At 42.2% G+C, this 26,866-nt stretch overlaps 2 protein-coding genes across 5 annotated transcripts in view; one reads left to right on the plus strand and one right to left on the minus strand.

Annotated features, from left to right (window-relative positions):
• snx9b (sorting nexin 9b) overlaps window positions 1–11,859 on the plus strand; it is a 36,503-nt gene extending 24,644 nt beyond the window's left edge. For both annotated transcript variants that reach the window (XM_053614151.1, XM_053614152.1), the window contains 13 exons: window positions 2,057–2,192; window positions 2,305–2,386; window positions 4,123–4,248; window positions 4,354–4,471; window positions 5,673–5,803; window positions 5,887–5,993; window positions 6,831–6,934; window positions 7,022–7,099; window positions 7,244–7,320; window positions 9,088–9,177; window positions 9,312–9,426; window positions 9,608–9,699; window positions 10,231–11,859. In XM_053614151.1, coding sequence (XP_053470126.1) covers window positions 2,057–2,192; window positions 2,305–2,386; window positions 4,123–4,248; window positions 4,354–4,471; window positions 5,673–5,803; window positions 5,887–5,993; window positions 6,831–6,934; window positions 7,022–7,099; window positions 7,244–7,320; window positions 9,088–9,177; window positions 9,312–9,426; window positions 9,608–9,699; window positions 10,231–10,278 — 1,304 coding nt within the window. In that variant the 3' untranslated portion in view covers window positions 10,279–11,859. The remainder of the gene's footprint in view (window positions 1–2,056; window positions 2,193–2,304; window positions 2,387–4,122; window positions 4,249–4,353; window positions 4,472–5,672; window positions 5,804–5,886; window positions 5,994–6,830; window positions 6,935–7,021; window positions 7,100–7,243; window positions 7,321–9,087; window positions 9,178–9,311; window positions 9,427–9,607; window positions 9,700–10,230) is intronic.
• Window positions 11,860–12,089: 230 nt separating this feature from the next.
• si:ch211-203k16.3 (fibrinogen-like protein 1) lies at window positions 12,090–21,156 on the minus strand. Of its 3 annotated transcripts, XM_053614155.1 has the most exons (7): window positions 20,406–21,156; window positions 18,544–19,043; window positions 16,062–16,296; window positions 14,205–14,342; window positions 13,230–13,446; window positions 12,927–13,122; window positions 12,090–12,791 (listed from the first exon to the last, which is right to left on the minus strand). In XM_053614155.1, the coding sequence occupies exons 2-7, from the start codon at window positions 18,880–18,882 to the stop codon at window positions 12,645–12,647; spliced, it is 1,272 nt and encodes a 423-aa protein (XP_053470130.1). In that variant the 5' UTR covers window positions 18,883–19,043; window positions 20,406–21,156; the 3' UTR covers window positions 12,090–12,644. The 3 variants fall into 3 exon arrangements, with proteins under 3 accessions (XP_053470130.1, XP_053470131.1, XP_053470129.1); XM_053614156.1 differs by lacking the exon at window positions 18,544–19,043; XM_053614154.1 differs by having other exon boundaries at window positions 18,544–21,156.
• Between the last annotated feature and the right edge of the window lie 5,710 nt (window positions 21,157–26,866).

A 26,866-nucleotide genomic window follows, 5' to 3' on the forward strand; every position in this document is an offset into this window, starting at 1 on the left:
TCTGTCAGTTGCACAGCATGTGCTCAGTTTTGTGAGGAAAACTAATGACACGCTTCCTATTTTGAAAACGCTGCTGTCGTAACCCAGTAACGTTATGACACAAGACAGCAGGCCCGAGGTTGAGACTTGGGCAGTTTTTGTCAGGTGTGTGTTTTTTTTGTTTGTTTGGTTTTTTTTTACACGACTATCCACGTGTCACGTGAATATAATCATAGCTTTATCTTTCTTCTTTAATTGGAAAAAATGTACAATATCCAAAAGTCTTTCAGATATCGGTGTTCTCGGTGTACAATATAAGGTCTTCCTTTCATTTAAATGTTATTTCTTCCCTTCTTTTTCCCCGAAGATATTTATCCATATCCGTACCTAATCGATTACGCAGGTACGCCACGCGTTCCTCCTGAGGTGTTCATAACGACGCTAACAAACCGCATGGGATGAACTGAGCTCCAAACTCACAAGCATGGGTCATGCTGTTGGATAACGGCTAGTTTTAATTCAATGTTAAGTTAACGTCTAAAGATTTAACACTGTTTGTGTACTGGGCCGCATTTGAGCATGTAAACCCAGTGAAATGTTTCAGAAGAATCAAGACGCTAGAATTGCGTGTTACTGGAATTCGTTAGCGTAGTATCTCGCCAGACAGAATCGCAGGTTTATATCAGCACGCGTGTTCCAAATGTGCGTTCAAGTCCAACTGGGACGTTCGTATTTACGAGTTGGGAAGTCGCGATTACGATATCGGGTGCGTCCGTGTCACTTTGGGCGGCGCAAGATGGCGGTGAACTTTCTCTTAATTAACTACAAAAAAAAATGCAGCAAGGTTTTTTAACTCTACTTTTACAAAATGTAGATATAAGAACGCACATCAGATGTGTTCTTTTGCTTTTTTTATGGTTTTAATGAGTTTAAGAAGCCGCTGTAAACTTTTATCGTTAGATATTATACCGTAATTGTACAACGCTGTAGTATTCCGCCATGTTTTCTTACTGACACGCCCCCAAATACGAGTTTCCCCACTCGTACTCACGGCTTTGTGGTGGCGTTCACGTGCGTTCAAATCGTAAACACGGTCTTTCCGACGTGACTCGAACGCACCATGATACGTTTTCGTCGCTATAGTAACAGCTTAAGGCTAATGATAAATGGATTGGGAAAACGTCTTAAGTAAGTCTCCGGTGTCGGCCGTGACGTTTTTAACATTACAAGTTTTCCGACGCTTTCGGGACGGAAGAGCTTACGCTTTCTGGATTTCTCAGTCACGTTTTAACTCCGAGAGAGAGAAAGACAGAGAGAAAGCGCTGCTGAGGGATCGACCGTTTCTAGCTGCTGTAATGCAAGTGAGGACAGGAACTTGTTTCGACATTAATAACGTAACTATAAATGGATAAAAATGATGTTTTGTATTTTTCGTTAATAAATGAACAGTCGTAAAAAAACATTGGCTGTTAAAAATTGGAATAAAACGCTTCGGGACATGCTGTTATAGGAAAACAATCATCTTTTGGTTTTGAGTTGTTGGTTATTTTCCCATAACAGCACGCCCACAAGTGGTTTATTTGTTCCTTTGCTTAGTAAACAAAGCTGATAGGTTTTAAAAGTATAGAGTCTGAATATATATCTAGGTAGGTGGATATATAGGTAGATAGATAGATATAATGTTTTTTTTTGTTTTTTTTTCAGTGAACGTTAAATAAATAAAAATAAACCATTTCAAAGGGAATATTTCACCAACACAGGGAAGAGAGTTTAAATTGGCTTTATTCAGTACCTGGGTGACACCTGGACCAATCCATTAACACAGTGGGCGGGGTTACCGAGCTTTAATACAGAAGTGTGTTATTCAGATGTGTCCAGGTGTGCATGCGTTATCAGTATCCGCTGATAATCAATCGACCCTCTGTAATAATAATAATAATAATAATAATAATAATCTGCTTTGGGTTACTTCTGAATGAATGAATGCATGTGTAGGTGTGCGATAATATATCAGATAATATATCAGATATTATAATACTTTTAAATAAAGGTGTGTAATATAGTAATGTGGTTAAAGGTGCCGAGGATGACGAGTGGGACGACGAGTGGGACGAGAGGAAGTCTGGCGGGTTTGGGGAAAGCGAAGCAAGCGACGGCGGCGCCATCAACAGAGGAGGAGCTCATGGATCCTCCATGAAAATCACTCTCAACAAGTAAGACGTCTCATATTTCCCACAGGCTCAGTTTGCAAAGCTTCAGCTCAACTATAGTGTGCTGTAATGACACGATCCACCTTTTTAAACCTCGTGTTTCTCTCCCTCTCAGATTCCCAGGATTCTCCAAATCAGGCCCTGAGCTTTACCTCCTGTCCAAACAGGCCTCCAAAGGACCCAAGCTGTCCATCTATGTAAGATACACACCCGCGTTTAATTACTTGCAGTATTAGGGAAGTAAAAACGAACAGAACAATAAAATGTACATATATAAAGAACAATATATATATAAAAAAACAAACATTTTTGCTTCTTTAGTTTTTCTTTGGAGTACAAAAGCTAATGTTATTAATGTATAAAGTTTAACCCAAACACTTGATCTCTTTCTACCACATGCTGCATTTCTCTCAGTTCTGATTAACGTGTTCGTTCAGATACGTTTCTAGTCGTTTCCGTAATCACGGCTCATTCACAGGGACGTGGACCGTCTGGTGGACGTTCCACAAAAAACCACTAAAGACGTGTCGTTTTTGATGCGGTGACGTTTTCTGTTTATTTAACATTTTACGGAAGGAGTCTCCAGTGTCCACGCTGCCATGGGGAAGTCTTCAGGACAGAGATGTTTGCGTTTTGGGGTTTCTCTATAACATGGTTTTTGTCTTAAAGACAGAAAAGAGAAGCTGATGAGAGAACGACAGCGTATGAAAGTTATTTTGCGGGCATTAAGATTAAACGTGAACCGTTCAGTCCGTACAGGATTTCAAGAGGTTTTTATTTATTTATTTATTTATTTTGTGATCATCGCTGCAAAAAAACGCTCGCCTATGCTGCGCCTTTTTTGCAAAATCCGCCATGCAGTAGATAGTAAATGGTAACCTGTAATAATAATAATAATAAAATAAATAAATAAATAAAGACGTACCTGACTCAGGTACAGGTAATCCGCGCTATTTTAGATCGTGAAGCTTAGAAGGCCTTGATTCATTTCCTATAACAGCAGCTCTGACAGTAGTGAGGCTGTAATACACATAAAATAACAGGTCTATATTAACACGCTCGTTCTAACCTGTTATCGTTTCTATAGTAACGACCTACACCAAGACTTGTACGGCGGACGCTCCACGTCAACGGATCAGAAACGCCTGTTATTACTGATGAGGTGAAGTCTTCCGTAAGACCATGTATCGTTTTGTACCGTTTATAGAAGGAGTCTCCAGTGTGGGTGCTTTTGAACACTCTGTGCGTTAAAGCTTTGGATCGGCAGTCCTTCGGAATTGGACGAGGTGGATTGGGGCAGCGTGTAAAATAGCGACGAGGCGGTGTTAAGTTGCAGTCGACGTTGTAAATGCGCGACTCTCAGTGCTGCTTGAGATTGTTGGAGATTTAAACATGTATAAAAGGAGCAGTAGTTTGGAAAACGAAAATGACTCGGCTAGAAACTTCTGCTCGTCATCAGCATCAGCATCATCGTCAGGATTATCAGTGTAAAGAGTGAACTCCAGATGTTAAGGTCCTCCTAAACCCTTTGTCATTAGACTTTCGTTTATTCTGTACACTAACGCAGCTTCTCGAATGCCTTCCACACATTTAGTGATTTTTTTTTTTTTTTTTTTTCCTCTTTCCTTTTCGCGATAAGAGTTCACGTCCCTAAACTCTCTCAGTTGTTCAGTAACTACCATCAATTATTCAGTAACTACAGTGAAACTAATAACGGTATCTAATGATACAGGCATTTCAGCCTGGACCCAAGTGCCTTTGCTCTTTAGAGTTTAAAGGATTTAACAAAAAAAAAAAAACACACAAAAAACCTCTGAACATTAAAAGTCCTGAAAAGGTCAGAATCTTTTCAGAAGGAAAGGGCGAGACTTCTTCAGGAGGCGTCAGTGCGGTGTTTAATGCGTGTCGTGGGGGGGTGTGTGTTGTGTTGCAGAGCGGTGAGGTCGGCCCGGTCTGGGAGTACACTGAGCCTCAGCTGGACTGCGTTGTAGCAGACCCCAAAAAGGGCTCCAAAATGTACGGTCTGAAGAGCTACATCGAGTACCAGGTCATGCCTAACGTGAGTCCTGCAACGTAAAACATCCGAATTACAACAGTTCAGTGTTATTAATTATTATTTTAACACCTCGACACCGTGATGATTGATTATTCCCCCCCCCCTTAGACTACCAACAAACCTGTCAATCATCGATACAAGCACTTTGATTGGCTGTATGAGAGACTTTTGGAGAAGTTTGGGTCAGCCATCCCCATCCCATCCCTGCCTGACAAGCAGGTCACAGGTAAGCTGAAAAAACCTGCTTGTGTGTGTGTGTGTGTGTGTGTGAGATTATTCCACAGTTGTGGTCAGAAGGTGTTGATTAATTCTCTGTAACAGCAGCTCTGACAGTAGCGCAGCTCCAAATCCCGCGTGTATATCAATGCTCTCCTTGTAATACGTCATCGTTTCTATAGTAACGGCATACACAGGAAGAAAAGTGTAAATGGTGAATGACTGAATAGTGATTATTTTTTTTAATTATTATTATTTTTTGCACGGAGACGTTTATCTAGTTTTGTGTTGGTAAACAAGTCCACTTAATCCCACCACTACATCATGGATTATTTATTTTTAACAGCATTTGAGAAAAATCTGTAAATAAGAACCGCTTAATCGGGAATTCAGCTGTATCAAAGTACAGACCGTGAGCACAGAGAGTAGGAGAGAAGCAAACAGACGTGAAGGGCTGACGCTAGGCGGAATGCAAATACGACGCGGTGATGTAACGAATATGCTAATTAGCGCATGATGTTTAGCGACTTTCTATTGGAAGTTGTCGGAACAGCGCTCCTGTCGCACATATAAATACGTAGCGTTCTACAGCGACCCTTATATACAGTATACAGTGAGTGTGGTATACTTTTCTGTGTTGAAATTCTTGTCAGAGGTAGTATTGATGAACGACACGTCGTGATTATTATCCATTTCTAGTTACATTTAATATTGTGGAATGTCCACAAAAGTTGTGGGGTTTTTTTTGCTTGTTTGTTTTTATCATTTTGTGAATTTATTCTCTGTCTTTTTCTCTTTTTTGAAGATGATAAGACAACATAAATAAATAAATAAATAAAATATAAAAGCAGCTTGTCGTGTTACCGAGAAACCACAAAAACGTAAACTCCTCGGTCCCGAAGACTTCCCCGTATCTGAGAACTTACGGACTGGAGACCCCTTCCGTTAACGTTAAATAATTACGCACGTTATTTAGTCCGTTTATAGGTAGCGTCTACCGTACAAGTCCCCTGTGTATGTTGTAGAAAGGGTAACGTGTTAGAACGGGTGCGTTAATATAAACGTGTGATTTGCAGCTGCAGTACAGTCAGAGCTGCTGTTACAGAGAATAAAGCAACCCCCCTTCTGGCCAATCAGAATCGAGAACCGAACAGCGCTGCGTTAAGGGTTGTGTAAAGGAAGCGTGTTTGTCCATGCTGTTTGTCTCTCAGGACGTTTCGAGGAGGAGTTCATCAAGATGCGTATGGAGAGGCTTCAGGCCTGGATGTCCAGAATGTGCCGGCATCCCATCGTCTCCAACAGCGAGGTGTTCCAGCTCTTCCTCACCTACAAGGATGAGAAGGTATGGAGTGTAAAGGAGGGAGGATTGCGCGTATTGCTGTTTTGTTTTGAGGACGCGTGAAGAGATTTGTTTGTGTCGTGCAGGACTGGAAAATGGGGAAGAGAAAAGCAGAGAAGGACGAGACGGTCGGGGTGATGATCTTCTCCACGATAGAGCCTGAGGGACTGCCAGACCTGGATCTCCTCGAAGTGTAAGTGCATGGGGACATGAAATGCTTCCTTTTACATTTAATAACTCCAGCGTTATTTGGTGTAGAGACTCTTGTAGGCTTCACGGTGAAATCGAATGGGTTTTGTTGGGGTTTTTTTTTGTGTTTTTTTTTTGGACTGTCCTCCTCTCACAGTTTTCTACCGTCATTTATTAGAAAGACGTTTTTTTCCCATGAGCAGCAAACCAATCTACAAACTCAGACCCAAATTAGACTCCTAGGCCAATCAGAAGGCCTCTAACCTCATGTCGTTTAACAGAAATGTCCTGGGTCACCACTGCTTTAAGCAAATCAGACATACCGAGCTTTATTTCACTCTTTAAGAAGCATACGTTTTACGGCGTATCGTAAGACGGTTCTCTGATGATAGCTTAAAAAAAAACACTGTTTTATAAAACGTCACGATAGACGTCGTATTTTTTCCCCCTTAGTTTTCCCTCGAGCGAGCATTTATTTTTCTAGCGCCTGTCCTGTCTCTTTTTGGATGACGTCGAGCGTTTCTAACGCCCCAAGGGAGTCAATACGATACGTTCTTGTTTTAAAAATCTATAAAAAGCATGAATAGGACAGCTTCGTTTATAAAAAAAAAAATGTCAGTTTTGCCTGCAAAATGGACCTCAACCCTATATACCCTAATATATACCCAAACACAACGGATGTCTTTGTAAACGTGTTTGTATATAAACATAAGACCCAAAGCCTCGGGCATCTCTACATCTAAATTAGCAAAATATCAGCATGACACTGTTGGAAATGAACTCGTGTAAAGAGTTCGTAACAGATACGGCACGGGGTTTTCATGTCGTCGTGTATTTCCAGCGAGCAGAAGTGTGAGCAGTTCAGTCGTTTCACCAAGTCCATGGACGATGGAGTGAAGGACCTTCTGACTGTCGGAAACGAGCACTGGAAGCGCTGCACAGGCCGTGAGCGAGAAACTTTTCCTTTTTTTTTTATTTTTTTATTTTTAGAGATTATTTAGCACTAAATATATCTTTTATTTCCTCCAACAGCTCTGCCGAAAGAGTACCAGCGGATCGGGAAAGCCTTCCAGAACCTGTCGTCCGTCTTCACCAGCAGTGGATACGAAGGTCCGGTCTGCTGCACAGCTCAGTCCTGTGCTTGTTATGAAAGCGTTGTGGGTTGGGTTGAACCATAATGAAAGGGTCTGGTAGAGTTAAGTGTAAGGATGTGGTTTGACATTGTGAGTTTGTGGTTGTGGTGTTTTCCTGCAGGAGAAGCTACGCTCACTGACGCTCTCACTGCAGCGGGGAAGACCTACGAGGAGATCGCGCAGATGGTGGCCGAGCAGGTACGCTGTGAATCGCAGCACCGGGCCCGAGGCCAAACACCAGCGCTGCGTATAACACTCAGAGTTATCAGTGCGGGCTTTTACGAAGATTAACGTATTTATTAACGTAATATTGATTAACATGTTTATTTAACGATGTTCATCTCTTACCACGTTCTCGGTTACGGTTTTTGACCGTTTAGGTCGTCCTCTACTCGTCCTTTTCCTGTTGACCTGCAGTCGAGCATTTCCGTACACACGCTTGAGTCTGATTGGCAGGAATGACCGTGTATATCGTACCATCATTAAATATTTTAAGGATTACGTTCGTGTGCGCCTCCAGTTACACCGTCTACAGTCTTTCACTGTTAGTTTATTTTCCCGGCATTGTTTCTCGAATCTTTGTCTTGCTGAAACAAACAAATTTTTGGAACAATTTTTTGCTTTATGTATTTCCCATGTTTGCGTTACGAACGGAAAACGGGAGATCGCAGCGGATTCGTGATTGAAGTGCACGAAATAATCCATGTTTCCTTGACGGGAATCTTGTTTTTGATGTCTGTGGATATTGATTGAGCACAGTCCATACGCTCTGCCCTTTCATAGCTGGAATGTCCCTTTATATATATATATATCTCTCTCTGTTTGTGTTTCCTGTAGCGTTATCATGTAGTAAACATACAGAGGCTCAGGATGGGAGCAGCTCCTGTCTGAGAATGGGATTATCTGTTTTCCCTGTGGTCTTCCCACTCATCTCGCCAGCTTTCCTGTCCTGTTTATTAACTCACATTGGGTTAAGCTCTGAACACTATACACAAACACTAGACGCAAAACCTGCTTGTTGTTTGATGCGTGTGTGTGTGTGTGTGTGTGGAAGGAAGGAAGTCAGTCAGGATTTCAGGCCCAGATGAAGTTTTCAGCACTAAATAGTTCTGGATTGATTGATTTATTTATTTATAATTATAGTGTTTCCTTTGGTTCTGTAGTGCAGTGTTTTAGTCGAAACCTGAACGCTGTGGAAAAGCTTTTGAGGCAGTTAGTCATAGCTCTGATGTGCAGAGTGTCATTGATTGAGGGTTATATAAACTGTTCAGGGACTCTCTCTGTCTCTCTCTGTGTCTCTTTATCTCTCCTTTTTTTTTTTTTTTTTTTTTTGAATTTGCTGACTGAATTAGATTGAAATCGTTGGAAGTAAATCTTTTCTTTTCCAGTCATCAGTTCATAAGCTTCTAGTCTTCATTTAACACCCCCGTATCTGTGTTTTGAACTCCAGTAACACACATCGAGCTGATTAGTGAAATCATTTAATAGATTCCTACCAGATTTCACATCCTTGACTTTTGATAAATAGTCCATGTGCATTACAAGGTCAGCAGTCCATTTATTTCATAACGAGACAAAAATCGACAGCAGGAAACGAGTTTTTCATGATTGTGGAGTCATATGATTTGGTCGCGTGGGCGGAGCTTAAAGACTAACTTTCCAATGATGCAGCGGACGACGACGCTCGTAAAAAAAACAACATTTTTTCTGTAGGGTCTTGACGTTTATATTACCGCAATGTCCGTGCGAACATGTTCCAGATGTTTTATCCCTATAGAGTCTTTCCAAGAGTTACTGTAAGGGAAATTCGGATGATTTCCTGTGGCTCGTGCAGGAAATAATCACTGGTTTTCTATTTCAAGGCCATTTTGTCGACGGAGAGCTTTACCCTGTGAAGGTGGAAGTGCCTTGTGTTTGATTGTGTGTATAAAATAACTTTACGTTTGTTTTGTTCTCCATTTTCAGCCTAAAAAAGATCTTCACTTCCTCATGGAGACGAACAACGAGTACAAAGGGCTTCTGGGATGCTTCCCCGACACCATCGGAGTTCACAAGGTACTCCGAAATCCGGAGAGCTTGAAAGCGCAAGAGTTTCTTTAAAAATGACAGTGGTGTTGAAACGACAGGAAGTGTCGATCAGATGGGGTTGTGTCTTAAGGACGTCGTGTGTTCTGTTTGGATTCCCGCAGGCCGCCATAGAGAAGGTCAAAGAAGCAGACAAACTGGTGGCCACCAGTAAAATCACCGCTGGAGAAAAAGTCACTATGGGCAAGCGAGTCAGCACCATGTCTTATGCATTACAAGGTACATTCTACTACAGATTAAAGGGGCCGTTTGTAATGTTTTGCGAGAAAATTACAAATGGGAGGGGAAAAAAAATTAGCCAGGATCCAGACTTTTTAAAAAATATGTATATCATTTATTAATGTGTAATTCTGTCCTGAACCTGGCTGTAACCTGATATCTGGGTGATTCGGTCCTGCAGCGGAGATGAACCATTTCCATAGTAACCGCATCTACGATTACAACCGAGTGATGCAGCAGTACCTGGAGCAGCAAGTCAAATTTTACGAGATGGTAATCTGCTCTTGTGCCTCCTGTTTGTTTATACAGTTAGAGATTGTGCAGAAAAGTGTGTGTGTGTGTGTGTGTGTATATATTATAACAATAATAAGGAGATGTAAACTCTTAGATGTTGGAACATTTCCTGTATAATATGTATATATGAAGGAGTCTCCTGTGTCAGTGCTTTGTAACAGTCAGAGGTAAAGTTAAGGGTGAAAGGGGGGAAGAGGCGGGGGGGGGGGGTGTTGTAAGAGAGGCAATTGAGGGAACGACTGTTTATGCGTGACTGCTATACCGCAAATGTAAGAACAGGAACCAACTTGTTTTGCAGACATTCCACGACTGATTATAAAGGATAAGAAGTACGACGTTGAACCAAAAAAAAAAAAAAAAAAAAAAGGAATGGTTGTGGTGTAAAAGAATTAAAACACTTCAGGATGTGCAGTTAGTGGACATGAATCAATTTCAGGGTCTCTCTTAAGACATGTTTGATTCGTGTGTGTGTGTGTGTGTGTGAAATTAAATGCTGTTTTGTATTTATAGATTGCGGAGAAGCTGAGACATGCTCACAGTCAGTTCACTACCATGTAAAGAAGAGGACTGCACTGAATCTCACACACAGGACTCTCTCTCTTTCTCCCTCTCTCACACTCTCTCTCTCTCTCTCTCTCTCTCGTTCCTTTCCTCAGTTCCTCTTTAACAACTTTGTCTATGACCTCAGTGCCATAAAAAGATTATGTTGATCTCAGACCAAAGGAGGTTTGGTAAAATATATCACATCCTCTCTTACAACAACGGAACACCTGCCTGTGACGTTCTGTATTTAAAGCCGAGCGTCCCGAAAGGAGCCGAGGGATGCGACAGACGGCACAGACACCAGGTACTCTTAGTACTGTTTAACACCATCACTTGGTGTGTGTTCCCTTAATGCTAATTCCGTCCAGTGTTTTTTCTCTCCAATCCAGTCACATTATTATTATTATTATGATTATTATTATTATTATTATTATTAAGGAATGATATTTGTGCCGCTAGGAAGATCAGTTTGAATTTTTTTTTATGCTTTGAAATTGTGTATCAGGTTTTAAAGATTAAAATCTAATAAGTCGAATTTGCACGCGATGCAAATTCTCGTCTCGTTTAGTTCTGAAATAATCCGATCCAGCAAAATTCCTGCGTAGACTTTGGTGCCACAAATCACCTCACACGTTCGGTCAATCTAAACGTGGTTTCGGCCAATCGGCGGCCAGGAAAACGGTGGCGTGCCTCACGATGGACTCGATCCGGAAACGATCTGTGCTGCCGAAGTACGAACGTGGAACTTTTTAGGTAACACTTTATTCTTCGTGTGTATTCATGGCACATTCATAAGTATTATATTATATATTCTAGTGTAAATCCTCTATATGAACCTAAAGCGATATCGATTCGACGTCACTTGCTGAACTCAGGGTTGGGGAAATTAATAACTTGCTATACGACGACGATGATGAAATTTTACCGTACGTTTGACCCGTAGCAATAAATATCACATACCACGTAAAAAAAAAAATGTTTACATATGCGTCTCTTTAGATGAGATTTACACAATGCTTATCGGTGTTGTAGGGTATAAAGTGTGACCAAATTAAAAAATGAATTTTGCATGGAATTGTGTTTTAAAACTTCACTTACAAATAATTCTTCTTTTTTTTTTTTTTTGCACACAATTTCAATATAAATATTCCAGCGGCACAAATGTCATGTCATATAGGACTGTGATTCAGTATGGAAGAAAAGAATCGTCTAGAAAGAACGACGGGACGATCGAGTCTCTTACACGCTCCCCCACCCCATACTGTCTTTTTTTTTTTTTTTCTTTCTTTCTTTCTTCTTCCTTGTTGTTTGGTTTGTTTTGGAGTCGTAGAGGTTTGGCCTCGTCAATGTGCCTTCATGTGCTGAGGAACTTCAGCATGTGTCACTATGCTATGCACTTTCCATTCACAGTGCCAAAATATAACAAGCAATTTGTATAACCTGTCTATAATCGCTCTCTCTCTCTCACACACACATACACAAGTCTGGTTTTTGAGCATCTAAAGGAGGGCTGGTCCTTTTTGCACATGTAATCTTATCTGACATCATACAAACGCTTTTTTTTTTTTTTTTTTTTTTTTTTTTTTTTCTCTCCCCTCCAAAGAAAGCCACGTTTCCATCTCTGTGCAATCGTTTCTTTTTCTCAAGCACTTCTTTTCCTCCTCACACGAGCGCACGTGTGTGTGTGTATGTGTGTATATATATACACACACACACACACACATTAACAGATGCATGTGCTTCAGTTCATGATGTATCATTTTATGTATAGCGATGTCTGCAATGTTGTTTGCACCATGAATGATGTATGAAAAAAAAAAAAAACGCCACAAAAGTAATTCTGATTACGATTTAATAAACTTTGATTTGTATTCTCTTAATGTGGAGTTGTTTTGTGAGCAGGACCGCTCTCTAGGTGGAGCGTGCGTCGAGTATTAATGAGGACGGATGAAGCGGCGTGTTGTTTTTCATCGTGAACGGTGATTCGTGCGCCACGGCCGGTCGGGAGTCACGGGCGCGGGCGTCCTTTTTAGGCAGGCTACATCCGATTTAAATCATCATCATTTCTATACGTTGAAAAGTCATCAAACAAACATTTCAGGCTAGGAAGGTGATCCTTTACGAAATCGAGAACAAGACATCGTTGCCATCGAAGGCTGAAGGGATGAGGGTTACTTGGACGTCTTTCTTTCAGGCTTAAAACGGGTAAAAAAAAAAAACGTTACCTGTGGTGTATGATGCGTGATGAGAAGTACCACAGCGTCCTCTCCTTTAGAAATGTTTATTTATTTATTTATTTATTTAAGTCTACTGCGCAGGTTCTGACATCACCATTCAGTCCGTCGGCGTCCGCTCTGATTGGCCGGCTGCAGCGGGGCCCGTCAGGGGGATAGGTGTGGCCGGAAGGTGCGTGGCCGGATCATCATGGTCACCTTGCGCAGGGAGTAATAGTCCGAGTCCTTCCAGGTGAACCAGACGATTCCGTTGGGTCCCAGTGTATTTTTCCCCTTAGGCGAGTAACGCCCACCCTGAAGAGCACACAGAATGACCTACTGTAAACACGCGTTACGTAATCCGCATGTACTAGAAAGGCACGAGTGGCGAGGAAGAAACCTCGACTTAAAAAGGCTAAATCTTTACAGGTGTAGGTTTTAGGGGATTACCTTGTGGTAGACGCCGTTCAGGTTGGCGTAGAAACACTGGTTGTACCACCAGCCTGCGTGTGAGATCTCGGCACAGATGTTCCCCGTGTCGGGTGTGCTGAAGTCCTGCTTGTCGTGATACCAGCTGAACGAGTCCTCAACTGTGCCACTGAAGCCAGAGACGTGAAGCCTGTACTGGGCCGCCTCGTCCTCAATCCTGCCGCCACACACAGCCGAGTCAAATCGGGATTACAGATTACTCTTTACTTACGGCCAGCGTCAACGAGGACAGTTACACGTTGTTAAACTTCAGTTTGTCCTCACCGGAAGCTCTGGTAAAGAGCGTGTTTGCGTTTGCCGCTCCAGTCCTCCATGTCTATGCGCAGAGCGTAGTCTCCCTGCGTGGTCAGGTCATGGATGTGCTGATTCCCGAGCCAGTACTCGGTGTGCAGGTCTCCGAAACCGTCCTTGTACTCCTTCCAGCCGCGGTCGAATTTCACCGAGCCGTCCTGCCGACGCTGAATCACGGTCCAGCCACCGCCTGAGAGAGAGACCACACCCCGGAGTCCAGTACGAGCAGATCACAAATAAAAAATCTCTTACACTTAAACCTGTGGAACAGCATGGAGACGATCAGTCATCGTCGGGACCCGAACGTACGACGTCCCGCCGATAAAGCGACTCGGGAGCGATGTTACCATTTAAAAGAGCTCAAAGTGATGAGAAATAGCAAACGGTGGCATGCTGTAATTATGGCTAGTCAGTATTACAGCGTTATAATAACTAGTTATAATGAGCCAAGGCTACATTTTAGGTTAATATTCTTGGTGTTTTTATGATTTATATATTCAGATCTCAGCACGGAACAACACGACGTTCACTCGATCTTGCCGAGCTTCAGCCGTCCACACTGAACACCACGTTAACCTACAGGGTTAATAAACTGATGCTGGTAAATGAGAGGACAGGAAGACTTTGTGAACTATCTGAAACCGTGATGTGATGCGTGCACTGGCTCGGCGTGATGTAGCGCCGTGCTCCGGGGATCAGCGTCACTTTTTTTTAAACTATCTGGAAAGAAGGAAAGTCAGTCATCTGGATTAAAAACGATCCAATTCTGTGAGCTGCTAGAAAACATACCGCTTTGTCGTTCCTGTTTACACTTTTCTAGCACTCGCACGGTCGACAAGCCGTTCACGCTAACGGATGGAGTTATGAATTTGTCATAGAGTATTTTTAAATATATATATTGATGGAGCTCAACCGCTGCCCCTTAGACTCAAAATGATTGTCCTTTACCGTCCGTGTCCATGTCGCAGTAGACCTCCACGGGCATGGCTCCTAACGACGGCACCACGGTGTAGATGCCGGACCGCCGCACGCCGTTGTAGTAGATGGAGGCACAGTCGATGGGACAGTTTCTGACGTGCTGCATCTCTAAATGTACAACAACAACTTGTGTTTAATTATATTAGATTAGATTAGATTATAGATACATTCATTAAGTTCTTGATAAACAGTCAGTCAGGACATGAAGTAAAAAAAAAAAAAGGATGTACAATTTCCCTGTAGTGAGAAGAAAAAAGACAAAACAATACGACTTATTTCACTATAAACTCCTTGGAAGTCTAATGAAGTCCGTGAATAAAGGTTTAAATGAACCTTTGATTGTAAATGAAGTGCTGAATCTGTCAAATTCATCCTTTCTGAAAGGGAACTACTTTTCCAGAGAGAAGAATTTGTAGCAATGGGACTATCTCCAGTCTAGATGTTTGGCGTATGAATACGACGAGCCCTTCAGGAAAGGGAAACGTGAGCGGAACTACTTTGCATTGTGTTGGAAAGTTGATCAAAGTTTATGAGAACAGTCCGGGTGTAACTGACCCCGACACTTCTATTCTTCCAGTGGAGTTCGACAACTGCCCTTAGACTTTTATTATCATTATTATAAACAGGTTTTTGTGTGTGTGTGTGGGGGGTGGGGTGGGGGGGGGGGTTTGGTTAATACTCGGAAACGTAATAAAATTCTTGTCTATGGTAGCAGAGCATACATTACACTTACAGTGGCTAGAGATTAGGTTGGAGAACAACTGAATAAGATGATAATGTAACGGTGCATGAGAGAAATAACCAACGATACGTGAACATACAGCGCGGCGTACTCGTTCATAAATACGACACCAGAACTACGACTTTAATCATACACTCCGGGGTAAAATAGCTCTCTCTGTTGCGCTATCTTTTGTACCTTTTATAATACGCATCATTCACCGGGAAACGTGGATATAGTCTAACTTTAAATTCGATATTAAGTATATCATTTGGACCGTAAAGCTTTAAAAGTACACACTGCTAGGAAAAAGATCCATAAAAGGTGTACTGCGTACGAGTACCACATGAGCGGCATGGAAATGTACCTCAGATGTTTAGTACCCTTTTTTTTTTTCACCCCTCTAAGAGTGCATCCGCATACGATCCGATCACATCACCTTCGCTCGTTTATTTAAAAAAAATACATTAAAAAAACTCATTTTTCAAGTTCAACTAATGCACTGTTTATTGTTTAGTTTTTCAAAACCGGAAAAAAAAAAAAAAAAAAAAAAAGATTGGATTTGTTCGGATGCTTTAAATATAGTTGATACGTAAAGAATAAAACAGTTGTGGGGGAGGGGCATGCTGTTATCGGAAAAGAAAGAACTTCCGAAAGCACGTTGGGACGCGTTTTTATTCCTCTTTTACTACAGCATGAGAGTGAAGGAATTATACGTCGTCGTTGTTTTTATCTGTTTATATTTACACGCATTGCTCAGGGAGATTTGTGATACACAAGTTAGGTCGTGTTACTCTCGCACTTGTGTTTTTAGTTTGTTAAGTCCATGCGTATGTTCTTACGATTATAAAAAAAAAAAAGATCAGGTATTAGAACCAGCGCGTTATTCTAAATCTTTGCACTGCTGTCAGAGCTAATGCTGTCTGACCAATCAGAACTGAGCATTCGGGATTGGCGGTGTTGGGAGCTGTGCTAAAGGGAATGTTAAAAGATTTGCAATGAGCACTTGAGTGAAAATATAAAAGGGGTAGAAGTGTGGGGTTTTTTAAAAATTTTTTTTAGACGTATGGAAGAAGCCCTCGGTCGCTCGTTAGGGTTCAGCGTACCGGGGTGCAGGGTGTGCTGGGTGCTCAGCAGCGGGCTGGTACGGACGATGTTGATCATGCACCCGGGGTTTCGGCGAACTTTCTCCACCAGCATGGAGAGGTTGTGGATCTGCGCCTGCAGGTCGGAGATGAGCGAGCCCTGGACGTGCAGCAGCGTGGTGGCCTCGGCGTACTGACCCTCCAGCTCACGGAAGCGATGCTCCTGAGACGAGTTCAGATGAAACTTTTCTTCGCTCTGACATCGGCACGATGGGAGACGCGTGCAGGGGAAAAGAAAGAAAAGTAAAAACACTTTCACATAAGACCTAGCGCTAGAAGAGAAGACCGAACCGTACGTAGCTGTGCCGGGACGAGAGAAAAACAGCAAGATGATCTACAGTCCAGTGCAAAAGTTTACACACCCCGAAAATAAACACAAAGAATCTTTATTTGCAGCATGAGTTTTAGTGTGTGTGGCTATTACCAGGAAGAAAAATGGCATACTAGTGCATGTTGCGTAAGGAATAGAACACTTGGAGGCATGCTGTTACAGGAAATAATCAACGACAGCAGAGTGGAATGAAGCAGGGTCACGATGATGCGCTGAAGCTGATTATTTTTCTGTAACAGCGTTTATGAAATGGTTTATTCCTCTTATATCACAGCAACGTTTGATGACCCAGCGCAGGGCACAATCACACACGTTCACACACCGCGGACAATTTGGACACGCCAATCAGCCTACAACTCGTGTCTTTGGACTGGGGGAGGAAACCGGAGAACGCGGAGGAAACCCCAAAAGCACGGAGAGAACCTGCAAACTCCGTGCACACAGGGCAGACGTGGGTGGTAATCAAACCCCCAACCCCACAGGTGCGAGGCGAACATGCTAACCACTTAGCCACTATTCCCCACGCAATGACGTCATCATTTTGATCACGTTATTGTTACACTTAATCTTATGGAGCGCCTGAAAAACAAGCTAGCTCCCGTCATTGCAGCTATAAACCAGTGTTCCCTCACCAGACTCGCGGTTGTCTATCCCTTCAAGTTAATAAGCCAAAAAAATAAACAGCTGTTTATTACATTAGAGTGTTTCCCGTGCTGAAACAGCTTTTCACAGCTTTACCTTTGCCTGATACAAAAGCACTGACACTGGAGACTCCTTCCATAAATGTTAAATAAACGTCTCCGTACAGAAAACCTTGACATGCCTTAACATCCCTAAGAATGAGCTGTCGCTATAGAAACGATGACACATTACTTTAATAACGAGTACATTAGTATAAACCTGTGATCTGTTCTAGAAAATAAACCGACACCTTCTGACCAATCAGAATCGAGAACTGGGCAAGGCTCGGGTATAACGCATGTTAATATGAAGTATTAAATATTCGATCGATTCCATCGCAGAAAACGTTCATAAAATACAGGTGCAAGTTCTTTTCTTTCTACTTGAAAGAACCAGCTGTAGCGCTGTGTGTGTGTGTGTGTGTGTGGGCGTGAGCTGTGTGACCGAGCTGTACCGTGTTAGTAAGCCGTTAGCGCAGAGTGACAAGCTTACGAGCACAGATACAAGGCCGAGCACGTGGGGTCAAGGTCTCGAGCTAATCCTGTTAGCACTCGGGGTAAAGGAGAATCGAGGAATGAAAGAAAGGAAGAAAGAAAGAAAGAAAGAATCGAGGCCAGTCATTGCAAACTGAAAGAAAAAAGGTGTGGAATTCTGGTGTTTTTGTCATTTGCTTTGAACCCGTTCGATGCTAAATTCTACAAAAAAAAAACAAAAAACGTTTAAGCTCGAAACATCTGCCTTGGTCAGGTTTAATTTGTCTGCCAGATGTGAAATCTAAGTCATTCACAGTTGCAGTTAGGGCTTTTTGCTCGATTTGATCTATTTTTAACCGTTCACAGTCGAGGTCATAAGTTTACCCATGCCCTGCAGAATCTGAAAAATGTTCATCACTTTTTTTTAAAAAATAATAATTGAATACAAAGTTTAATTTGAATAAAAACTGCATTTAGTTTTGCCCTGAATAAGCTATGTTTCGTGATAATTCCTCATGAGTCCCTTGTTTGTCCTGAGAAGTTAAACTGCCCGCTGTTCTTCAGAAAAATCCTCCAGCTCCTGCACATTCTTTACTTTTCCGGCACCTTCTGCATATTCGAGCCCTTTCCATCAGCGGCTATATGATGTCGAGATCCGTCTTTTCACACTGAGGACGACGGAGGGACTCGTACACGACTATTACAAAAGGTGCAAACGTTCACCGACGCTCGAGAAGGCGACACGATACATTACGAGTCGGGGGGTGTAAACTTTTGCACAGGATGAACATTTTTACTTGGTTAAAATGATGAACATTTTGCAGGTCCCGCCAGGCGTATGTAAACTTATGACCTCAAGGTCATCTTCAGACACGGTCGTTAGTTTTTCTGCATCTACAGCCCGATTCCTCTCGTGTCCACGTGAAGCAGCAGCTCGCAGGTCTCGACTCGTACTGACCTGCAGCTCGAGGACTTTAACTCGGTGTCGATGGTTGCGCAGCTCCTCCTGCAGCTCGGAGATGGTCTCGCGCAGCGCCAGGATCTGCTGCTTGCGCTCGTCGTTCTCGTGGAGCCAGTAGGAGACCTCGTCCGTGCAGCGGAACATGTCCGGGCAGCGCTGGTCATCCAGCTGGGGCAGCGTGGCCACCAGTTTGCACGTGCCGTCCTTCATCACCTGGTTACTGTACTCGCCGCACTGAGACGTGCTGACCCGGTGCGTGTGCTCCGAGCGGTCGTCGTTGCTCGCCCTGGCCCCAAACAGAACCATCAGGAGGGTCAAAAGCGTCCCAGCCTCCATCTGCGTGACTCGGGCGACTCCCGCGCCGGCGTTCAGGAAGGATCCGTGCGGCTCAGGGCAGCATGATGTCCACTTTAACCTTCAGTCTCAGTCAAGTGAAAGTGAAGATGTCTTCTGAACAATCTGAATAATACCGCCCTTCTTCCCATTAGATTTGTTATCTATACACCGGGAAAAAATACCGATGAACCGATAACACACACACGCAGTATACAGTACACAGGATTAAAACACATGCTGGGGGGCATGCCGTTATAGAAAAATAATCAACAACGGGGGTGTTGCTCTTAGCGCCCTGAAGTCGATTATTTTCCGCACACGGTGAAGTGTTTATTTCCTTTTATACTCGGCTGCAGCGATTCGTCAACAATTCCAATTTATAATTTACTGACGTCGTACTTTTTACCCGTTAATTGTTACATTCAGTTCAATACACGCGATCCTTTACTAAAAGCAGTCATATAAACAGTCTTTCCCTCACCAGCCTCTCGTCATTCTCTCTGAACGTAGTACCGAGAAACCGTAAAGACTTACCGTGACGCAAAACCCCACAGTTATGACTGTTACGAAGCCGTGACACTGGAGACTCCTTCCGCAGACGTTTAAAAAAAAAAAAACACGTATCCTTACAGAGAACTACACCATATCAACAATTATTCGTTTGTCTTTGTTAAATATATACAGGTTTTTTTTATTCCACTATTGTTTCATTACGAGTCTTAGATCATGTGGCGCGACCTCCATATGTGAATGCGCCGTTACCATAGAAACAACAACGTGTCAGGACGAGCTTCTGATAGAAACCTGCTGTACGAGTTGAATCGCAGCTGGAATAACTGGCCGATCTGCTGTTATAAAAATGAATCAGCTTCTTGTGAATTAAGAATTCAAAAGATATCTATACATGATAGGCATATCTAAGTGTGCTTGCAGATGTTTTCAGATTCATAAAGTAAAAAAAAAAGAGTGGGAGAGAGAGAGAAAGAGAGAGCTGTTTGTATTTCTGATTAGATTACTCATCCGGCATCATATACACGCATTAAAGTGCTATAATCGGGTCGGTCTTGTCGCTGCGTGACCCGAGGCCAGCTCTGCGGGTTCACCGGGTGATGCTGGTGCTTCAGCTTACAACATTAGAGAGCAGCTCGTACATCCATCCTGACTGATAACTCCTGCCGGACTATTACCGCTCCATCCGGAGAACGAGTCACGGTGATGGACGAGGGTCCGGGTGCCTTCGGGTGTCACTCTGACACTTTTATGAGACCGAGAGTATTCTTCCTGTCGTTTGGAAGACCTTTTATTCACCCCTATGATAGACAATTGGCCTCCGGTGACGGAGCACGGCGACAAACAAATCGGTGCATTTGGGTTAAACTTCGTTATTGCGCGAACCTACGTTTAATAAACACCCCGCTCACAGAAGGAAGGAACAGTCGTGTCTCCACGTCATGAAACCCAGCACAGAAAAACAACTTCTACACAGTGAGTAAAAAAAATAAAAGGCAGTGGTTAATGATTACCTGTAAATGATGGGTTATTTTCTCCTGGACTGCCTGTAGCATGTCGGTTACATTTCTCTCTCTCTCTCTCTCTCTCTCTCTCTTTCTTTTCTCTCCGGCTGTTATGTGGAACAGAGGGACTGTCAATGGGCATCTTATCCCTGTAATCCTTACTAAATAGGATTTGTAATTAAGGGAGTGAGACGAGAGAGAGAGAGAGAGAGAGAGACACACAGTCCAAGCACTCAAAGTATCTGACATCTACTAAGGTCACGACCGGACCATTTGGACCGATGCATCAATTAAAAAAGCAAAAGATTGAAATGAATTGAGGCACCAATTACAAATCTGTTCTTATAATTGGTTATAAATCAATGAATCAATATTTTTCTAAAAAAGGACAGACAACTGGTGTGTAAAAAGAATGTTTAAACTCGTGCGTGAATAATATAATAGGCCAGCAAAGTAAGAATTTTTTTAATGGTCTTTCTCTACGAATGAACGCTTCAGGTTCCGAACAAAGCTGGAGACATATTGATCAGCGGCTACTAAATTCAGTCGTATCGTATAGTAGCGGATGGAGCGGTATCGTCAATGATATCCAGAATGTGTAGCGCATCGTGAAGTGCAAAATAAGGCAACGAAGGCCCTGCACAGCTGCGCGGCTGAAGAAGCGCATGACGGATGAACGGGGGAAAATTCCACTTGCTAAACGTAACCAACTGCCGTCTTCACTCAGCGCCCAAACGCTTAGTACGTGTTATTAAAAGAAAAGGCGATGTTACACAACGGTAAACAGTCGACTGTCCCAACTTTTTTGGAGCGTGTTGCAGTCATCCGATTTGAAATGAGCGTATGTTTTCAAAAGGAAATGAACTTCACAGCGTAAAACATCAGATAACATGTTAATAATGTGTTTTCAATATAGTACAGGGTGAACTGAATTTTCACGACTCTATTTGTTGTTGTTTTGTTTTTTTGTTTTTGTATTTTCCAAACTGTCCCAACTTTTTCGGAATTGGGGTTCGGATGGAGAGCTCCGTAGGGTATCGGGATGGATCAGGCAGGTCCGGAGTGCAGAAAGGGTCAGGATCACTGGTATCTCCATAATATCATGTGTAGCTCGACAGAAGGAGAGCGAGAGAGGGAGAGAGTATTAGGTATACTTACTATCCCGTAATGGATCAGACTGTGTACTTTGCTTAAAAGAAAGTCTGTTCATGGTAAGTTTGAGTAAACAAAGAAGTTTTCAGCCTAGACATAAACACTGAGACTGTGTCTGAGTCCCGAACACTAATTGGAAGACTGTTCCATAACTGCGGGGCGTTGTAAGAGAAAGCTCTAGGCTGAAAACATATTTGTTTACTCAAGCTTACCATGAATAGACTTTCTTTTACTCTTCCATCCCCTGCTGTAGCCTTCCAGGTACCAACAAATAGCCTGCACCTTTTGATCTAAGTAGGCGTGGCAGATCATAAAAGACCAAAAGTTCGCTCAGGTGATAAGAATGTGAGAATTCCAAATAGAAGGAGGGCATCAGGATGGATCAGGCAGGTCCAGAGAGCAGAAGGGGTCAGGATCACTGGTATCTCACTCGAATCGTTGACCTTAAGAATCAAAAACGTATCATATCAAAACAGATTCAGTGATATCAACAAAGATCAAAGCACTGACCTTAAGAATCGAAATCATATCTCCTGTCATATGATTCTATGATATCGTCAAGTATTGAATGGCCTGAATCATCTAAATCATATAGAATGCTATCATTGCAGATTCGGTGGTATCATCAAATAGTTTAGTGACCGATAACACATCAACAATTCCACTTAAATGTGTTCATTAGAGCAAAGTACGTTCTGAACGCGCAAACGTATCATCACTTACGAAACAGACCGGAATTCGTTACAAAGAAAAGAACAATTTCCACATTATGGTTTTAGCATTGTGTTTACACCCCCGTCTGAAATGTTCCACATTTTGTAGTGCTAAAAGCTGGAATTGAAATGGATTTCATTGGGATTACTTGTCGAGCTTTTTTTTTTAGCTTGCTAATGAAGAATTACACCATCGGCACATTTTGTTCGTGTGACAGTTTATGGGCTTGTAGTTTATTGCTCTATTTTGCCACCTAGTGGAATAACAGAGACTAGCTATTGTTTCTAATCTTTCAATTCAATTACACAGGAAATGGATTCTAAATGTATTTTAATCCGTTTTAATGGATAGAAAGTTCATTCGGATTGGCCTCAATCAGTTAAGGTGTACACATGAAGGGTTTTTTTTATTCAGATTGCGCTCTCAGTTGGATTATTATCAGATTATTAGGTAGCGTGTAAACATAGCTGTTGTTTCCTGAGATTCATTTGGTTCCTGATGTTGTGTTTTTCAGCAGATTTCTCAAAATTCGTCAGCCCTCATACAAGGAACAGCCACGTCATGTGACACACTGGTTCAGTTGTACTGTCAGACTTTGACACAGTTTGGGGTTTTCCATAGTTTGGGTCCCCCCCCATTCAGAATCCCTATTTTATCCTCACGGTGAATATATAATACTGAAACTAAAACAGGTTTAAGACAGTAAGTTATGTTCTACCACCCTCTTAAGACCACTTTCTGATAACAGGGTCTTAAAAGATTCAATTAAAATGATTGCATTTGAGTTGCCATTAGTGAACGTATTGTCCCTGAAACCATCAAGTGGCTGTGACCACATAGCAGTTCAAAACGGATTTCATATTTTATTTACAATCAAGATACCAAGATCCGATTGGATGGTCGGTGGTCAGTGTGATGCAAATGGATGGAGGGAAATTCTGAAAAACCAACAAATCAAACACACAGACAGACAAATAAGACAAACATACAAACCAAGAAAAAATAATCAGGATGAAGGTGTCACATCAAAACCACCTAGACACCAACTTCCTGGGAAAAAAAGAGAACGCGAACCAGGAGCAGGTCTAGCCTTTATATCCTTCCCTATAAAGTCAACCAATCGGTCTTCGGGGCGGGATATAATGGGCCAGTAGGTAGGCAGGCTGCAATGCTAGGGAGAGAGAGTGAGAAGACAGACAGACAGACAATAATGAACCTACAGAGGACAGACGGCCTAGCCGTCACACCTCCCCCCATAAACACAGGCCCAGGAGGATCTATGTAAACTTTACCACAAAGCACGAGAGACAGCATCAGCCATTACCGCATAGTTACCTTTAACATGACAAATATTTCGTTTGTATTGCTGTGAAAACAGCAGCCAGCACATCACTCTCTGGTTCTTGTTTTGCATAGTGGAAAGAAGAGTCGGTGGAGCGGTGGACGGTGTAAATTGTACCCAGAGTTAAACCTCCTTCCACATACACTTCAAAAATTAGAACGGCCAGATTAGGGCCAGCGACTCTTTTTCCACCACAGAGGAATTCGGTTGCTGTGACTGGAACTAGAAAAGTGAAAAGAAGCAAACAGGACGGTTTACTCCCTATTGATCCTCCAGCAGCACAATAGCCCCTGGACCAATTCCACTAGGATCTACCTGTATTTTGAAAGGCTTTTCAAAGTTAGGAGCTGCAAGTGCAGTTGAGCAACACAAGCTCTTCACTGCGATGAAAGCAGAGTGACAATGGGATGACGTGACCAAACAAACTGGTATTTTTCCGTAACAGGTCAGTCAGTGGAGCCACCACTGTAGAGAAGTCCCAGCAGAAACCACAGTAGTAGCCTACCAGTGCCAAAAATCTCATTCATTCTTTCTTATTTGTTGGCGCCGGATGATTGTTAACAGACTCCACTTTAGCCCAAACAGGCCTTACGTCTCCCTTGGCCAAGATAGGTGATTGTTGCTTTGGCAAACTCGCACTTTGATAAGTTGATTGTTAGGTTGGCTTCAACAAGATAACAGGGCCTCAAGGTACTGGACATGATCCGACCAGGTACTGCTGTAAAAGACCACATCATCCAAATAAACGGCACAACCTACCAACTCCGACAGAGCCTTGTTCGTTAAAATAGCAGGGGCATTACATAACCCAAACATAACCCATAACAGAGTTCGAAAACAATCCCCCAGGTGTAATAAAAGCAGAAATTTCTCTGCGCCTTGCCGACAATGGTTCACACTGACAATGTTTCGTCTTACGATCAAAGAGATTTTTCATCCTTTCTTGTGTATTCCCAAGGTTCTTAAGAGCGGCGGCACAGATACGATGCAAACGACGCCGAAAGTCAACAACACAATTTAGAACATTGGCTGGAGGCTCATCGGTGTCCCACAGGTCCGTGAGCACAGCTAATGGACCACAAACTGCGTCCATTCGGTGTAAACCCTGTGCTATCTTGAACCCCCGCACATATGGTAAGCAACAGCCAAGGCAAACCCTCTTCCCAGTCATGTGAGAGCTCAGTTCAGTAAGAGCACAACATTGACGCTCGTGAGCTCCCCGAGACTCTGGGTGATAAGCACGAGATTATGCTCGACCTGAAGCCGCATCACAGCTTGAATAAATGTGCGGTGACATGAACTTACTCCCCTGGTCAGTTTGTTACCTTACAAACGCCAAAGGTAGATATAAAGGGAGGTTAAAGCTTTCAGGACAATTTTGGACTTAATAGAGCGCAAAGGAAAACCTGCTTCTACACATAAGAGTCGACAAATACTGACCGTCAATTATAAGGTACTTATGAAGGGTTTTCCATCACTGGAATAGGATACAAAGGTGCTGGCTTAATCTTACGATCGGGTTTCCCAGTCAGCTGACATGTATGACAAAGTTTACAGTATTTGGAGACATTTTGTTTCAACTGAAGCCCAAAGAAATGCTAGAGTACCCAGTCGCAGATTTCCCTTACCCCTAAGTGACCAGCAATTCCATCATGAGAAATCATTAACACCAGTTCCATAAATTTCCCCAAAGTGTTCGTTCCCCAACACTTTGCTCTCTTATCAGGTCTTTTCCTTAGAGTAAATGGATGCTAAATCCTTTCAAAGATTGGATTTGGGACACTTTTACCTGCTGTGTGAACGTAGCTTCAGATTTCAAGATTTCCATGGGAACGTTGGCTGCTCGTTTAAAGATTTAAAAATAATCTGCATTTGCACTTTCTTGACTTCCGTCAGGAAACTGGAATCGCTTCGCACTCTCCACACACCCTTTTCCTTGACTAAAGGCGAAACGTCATTCGCAGTTGTCCGTGAATTGCCTCAGGTGCTCGTCAGACGGCCGCAGCACCTAGCTGTTAATCCTCTCCCGCTTTCTCCTGACGTCTTTACGTGCGTTCTGTGAGAGCCGTGAACACTTGTTCGAGGTAGGGGTTCAATCAGTTACATCTGCTAAGCGTTTTTCCCAGCGCATACCCCCTCCCGCCTCCCCTCCTTCCACCTCCCCTCCCTTTCCCCACCATCACTAACCCCACGCCCACCATCACTACTACGCCATCCTCCTTATCCATCCTCATTACCGCATGGCCTTGAGCTCAGGAGCTGCTGAGCACCTGAGAGTATAAATACGAGAGCTTAGCTCATTCAGGAAAAACACCGAGTCGATCAGGGAGCAGGAGGAACAGAGCTTCTCTCAACATCACACTGATGAAGGTGAGGAAATTCATATCTGAACAACTCTTTTATCAGCTATATTTAAGACCGATCTTAAAGCAACCGACGTTCTTGACTAAATATCACTGCTATACTTCATCTTTCTTGCTTTTTTTTTTTAAAAAAAGAAAGAAAATTATATAATATTATCCACCGTTGAACACTGTATTGCTCTATTCATTTATTTATTACTACTTAAAATGATTGTAGGCTTTTTCTTGGATGTTTTCATCTTTAATGATGTGAAATGTTATGAATTGTACTTCAGTTAATAATAATTAATAACACATTAATAAGTTAACGTATCAATGGATTTATGAGTAACATTCATGCACTTGATATTTGATGATCTATAACATTTCAGTTGATTTTGCATTATATTTGGAGTTATAATGCAGTCTTTTATATATATATATATATATATATATATATATATATATATATATATATATATATATATATATATATATATATATATATATATTTTTTTTTTTTTTTTTTTTTTTCCTGGACGCATTTCACACATTTTTAACTTCTCACATATTTTGGTGTAAAAAATAAATAAGTAAATAAATACAAATTGTACAATTACGAATGTAAGATTTTCTATTTTGGTCTTTTTTTATTTTATTTTATTTTTTTTTATTTTTTTTTACGCAGTACGTAATCATTTGAATTCATTTTAGCTTTGTTTTGTTTTTACAGCAATGATTATAATGCATTAATACATCGTTAAAAGCATTCTAAGTTGTGTTTATAAAACACAGCTCCGGTTATGTCCGTAGACACACCGTCGTAGGCACAAGGACAAGTTCTATCAGGAGCGGGAAATCTTTGTAGCAGGATTTCTGGGCTTATTCATTTGTTAAAGGCATAATTAATAAATAAATGA

The sequence above is a fragment of the Ictalurus furcatus genome, chromosome 25 (genome assembly GCF_023375685.1).
Source record: "Ictalurus furcatus strain D&B chromosome 25, Billie_1.0, whole genome shotgun sequence".
Taxonomy (NCBI): Eukaryota; Metazoa; Chordata; class Actinopteri; order Siluriformes; family Ictaluridae; genus Ictalurus; species Ictalurus furcatus.

What these genes read in the sequence shown, in the direction of transcription:
- si:ch211-203k16.3 (XM_053614155.1), bottom strand. Translation starts at nt 18,882, where the DNA reads ATGGAGGCTGGGACGCTTTTGACCCTCCTGATGGTTCTGTTTGGGGCC. An exon ending in TTAAAGTCCTCGAGCTGCAG is followed by an intron (nt 16,297 to 18,543) that starts GTCAGTACGAGT and finishes TGCCGATGTCAG; the next exon opens with AGCGAAGAAAAGTTTCATCT. An exon ending in CTGCGACATGGACACGGACG is followed by an intron (nt 13,447 to 14,204) that starts GTAAAGGACAAT and finishes TCTCTCTCTCAG; the next exon opens with GCGGTGGCTGGACCGTGATT.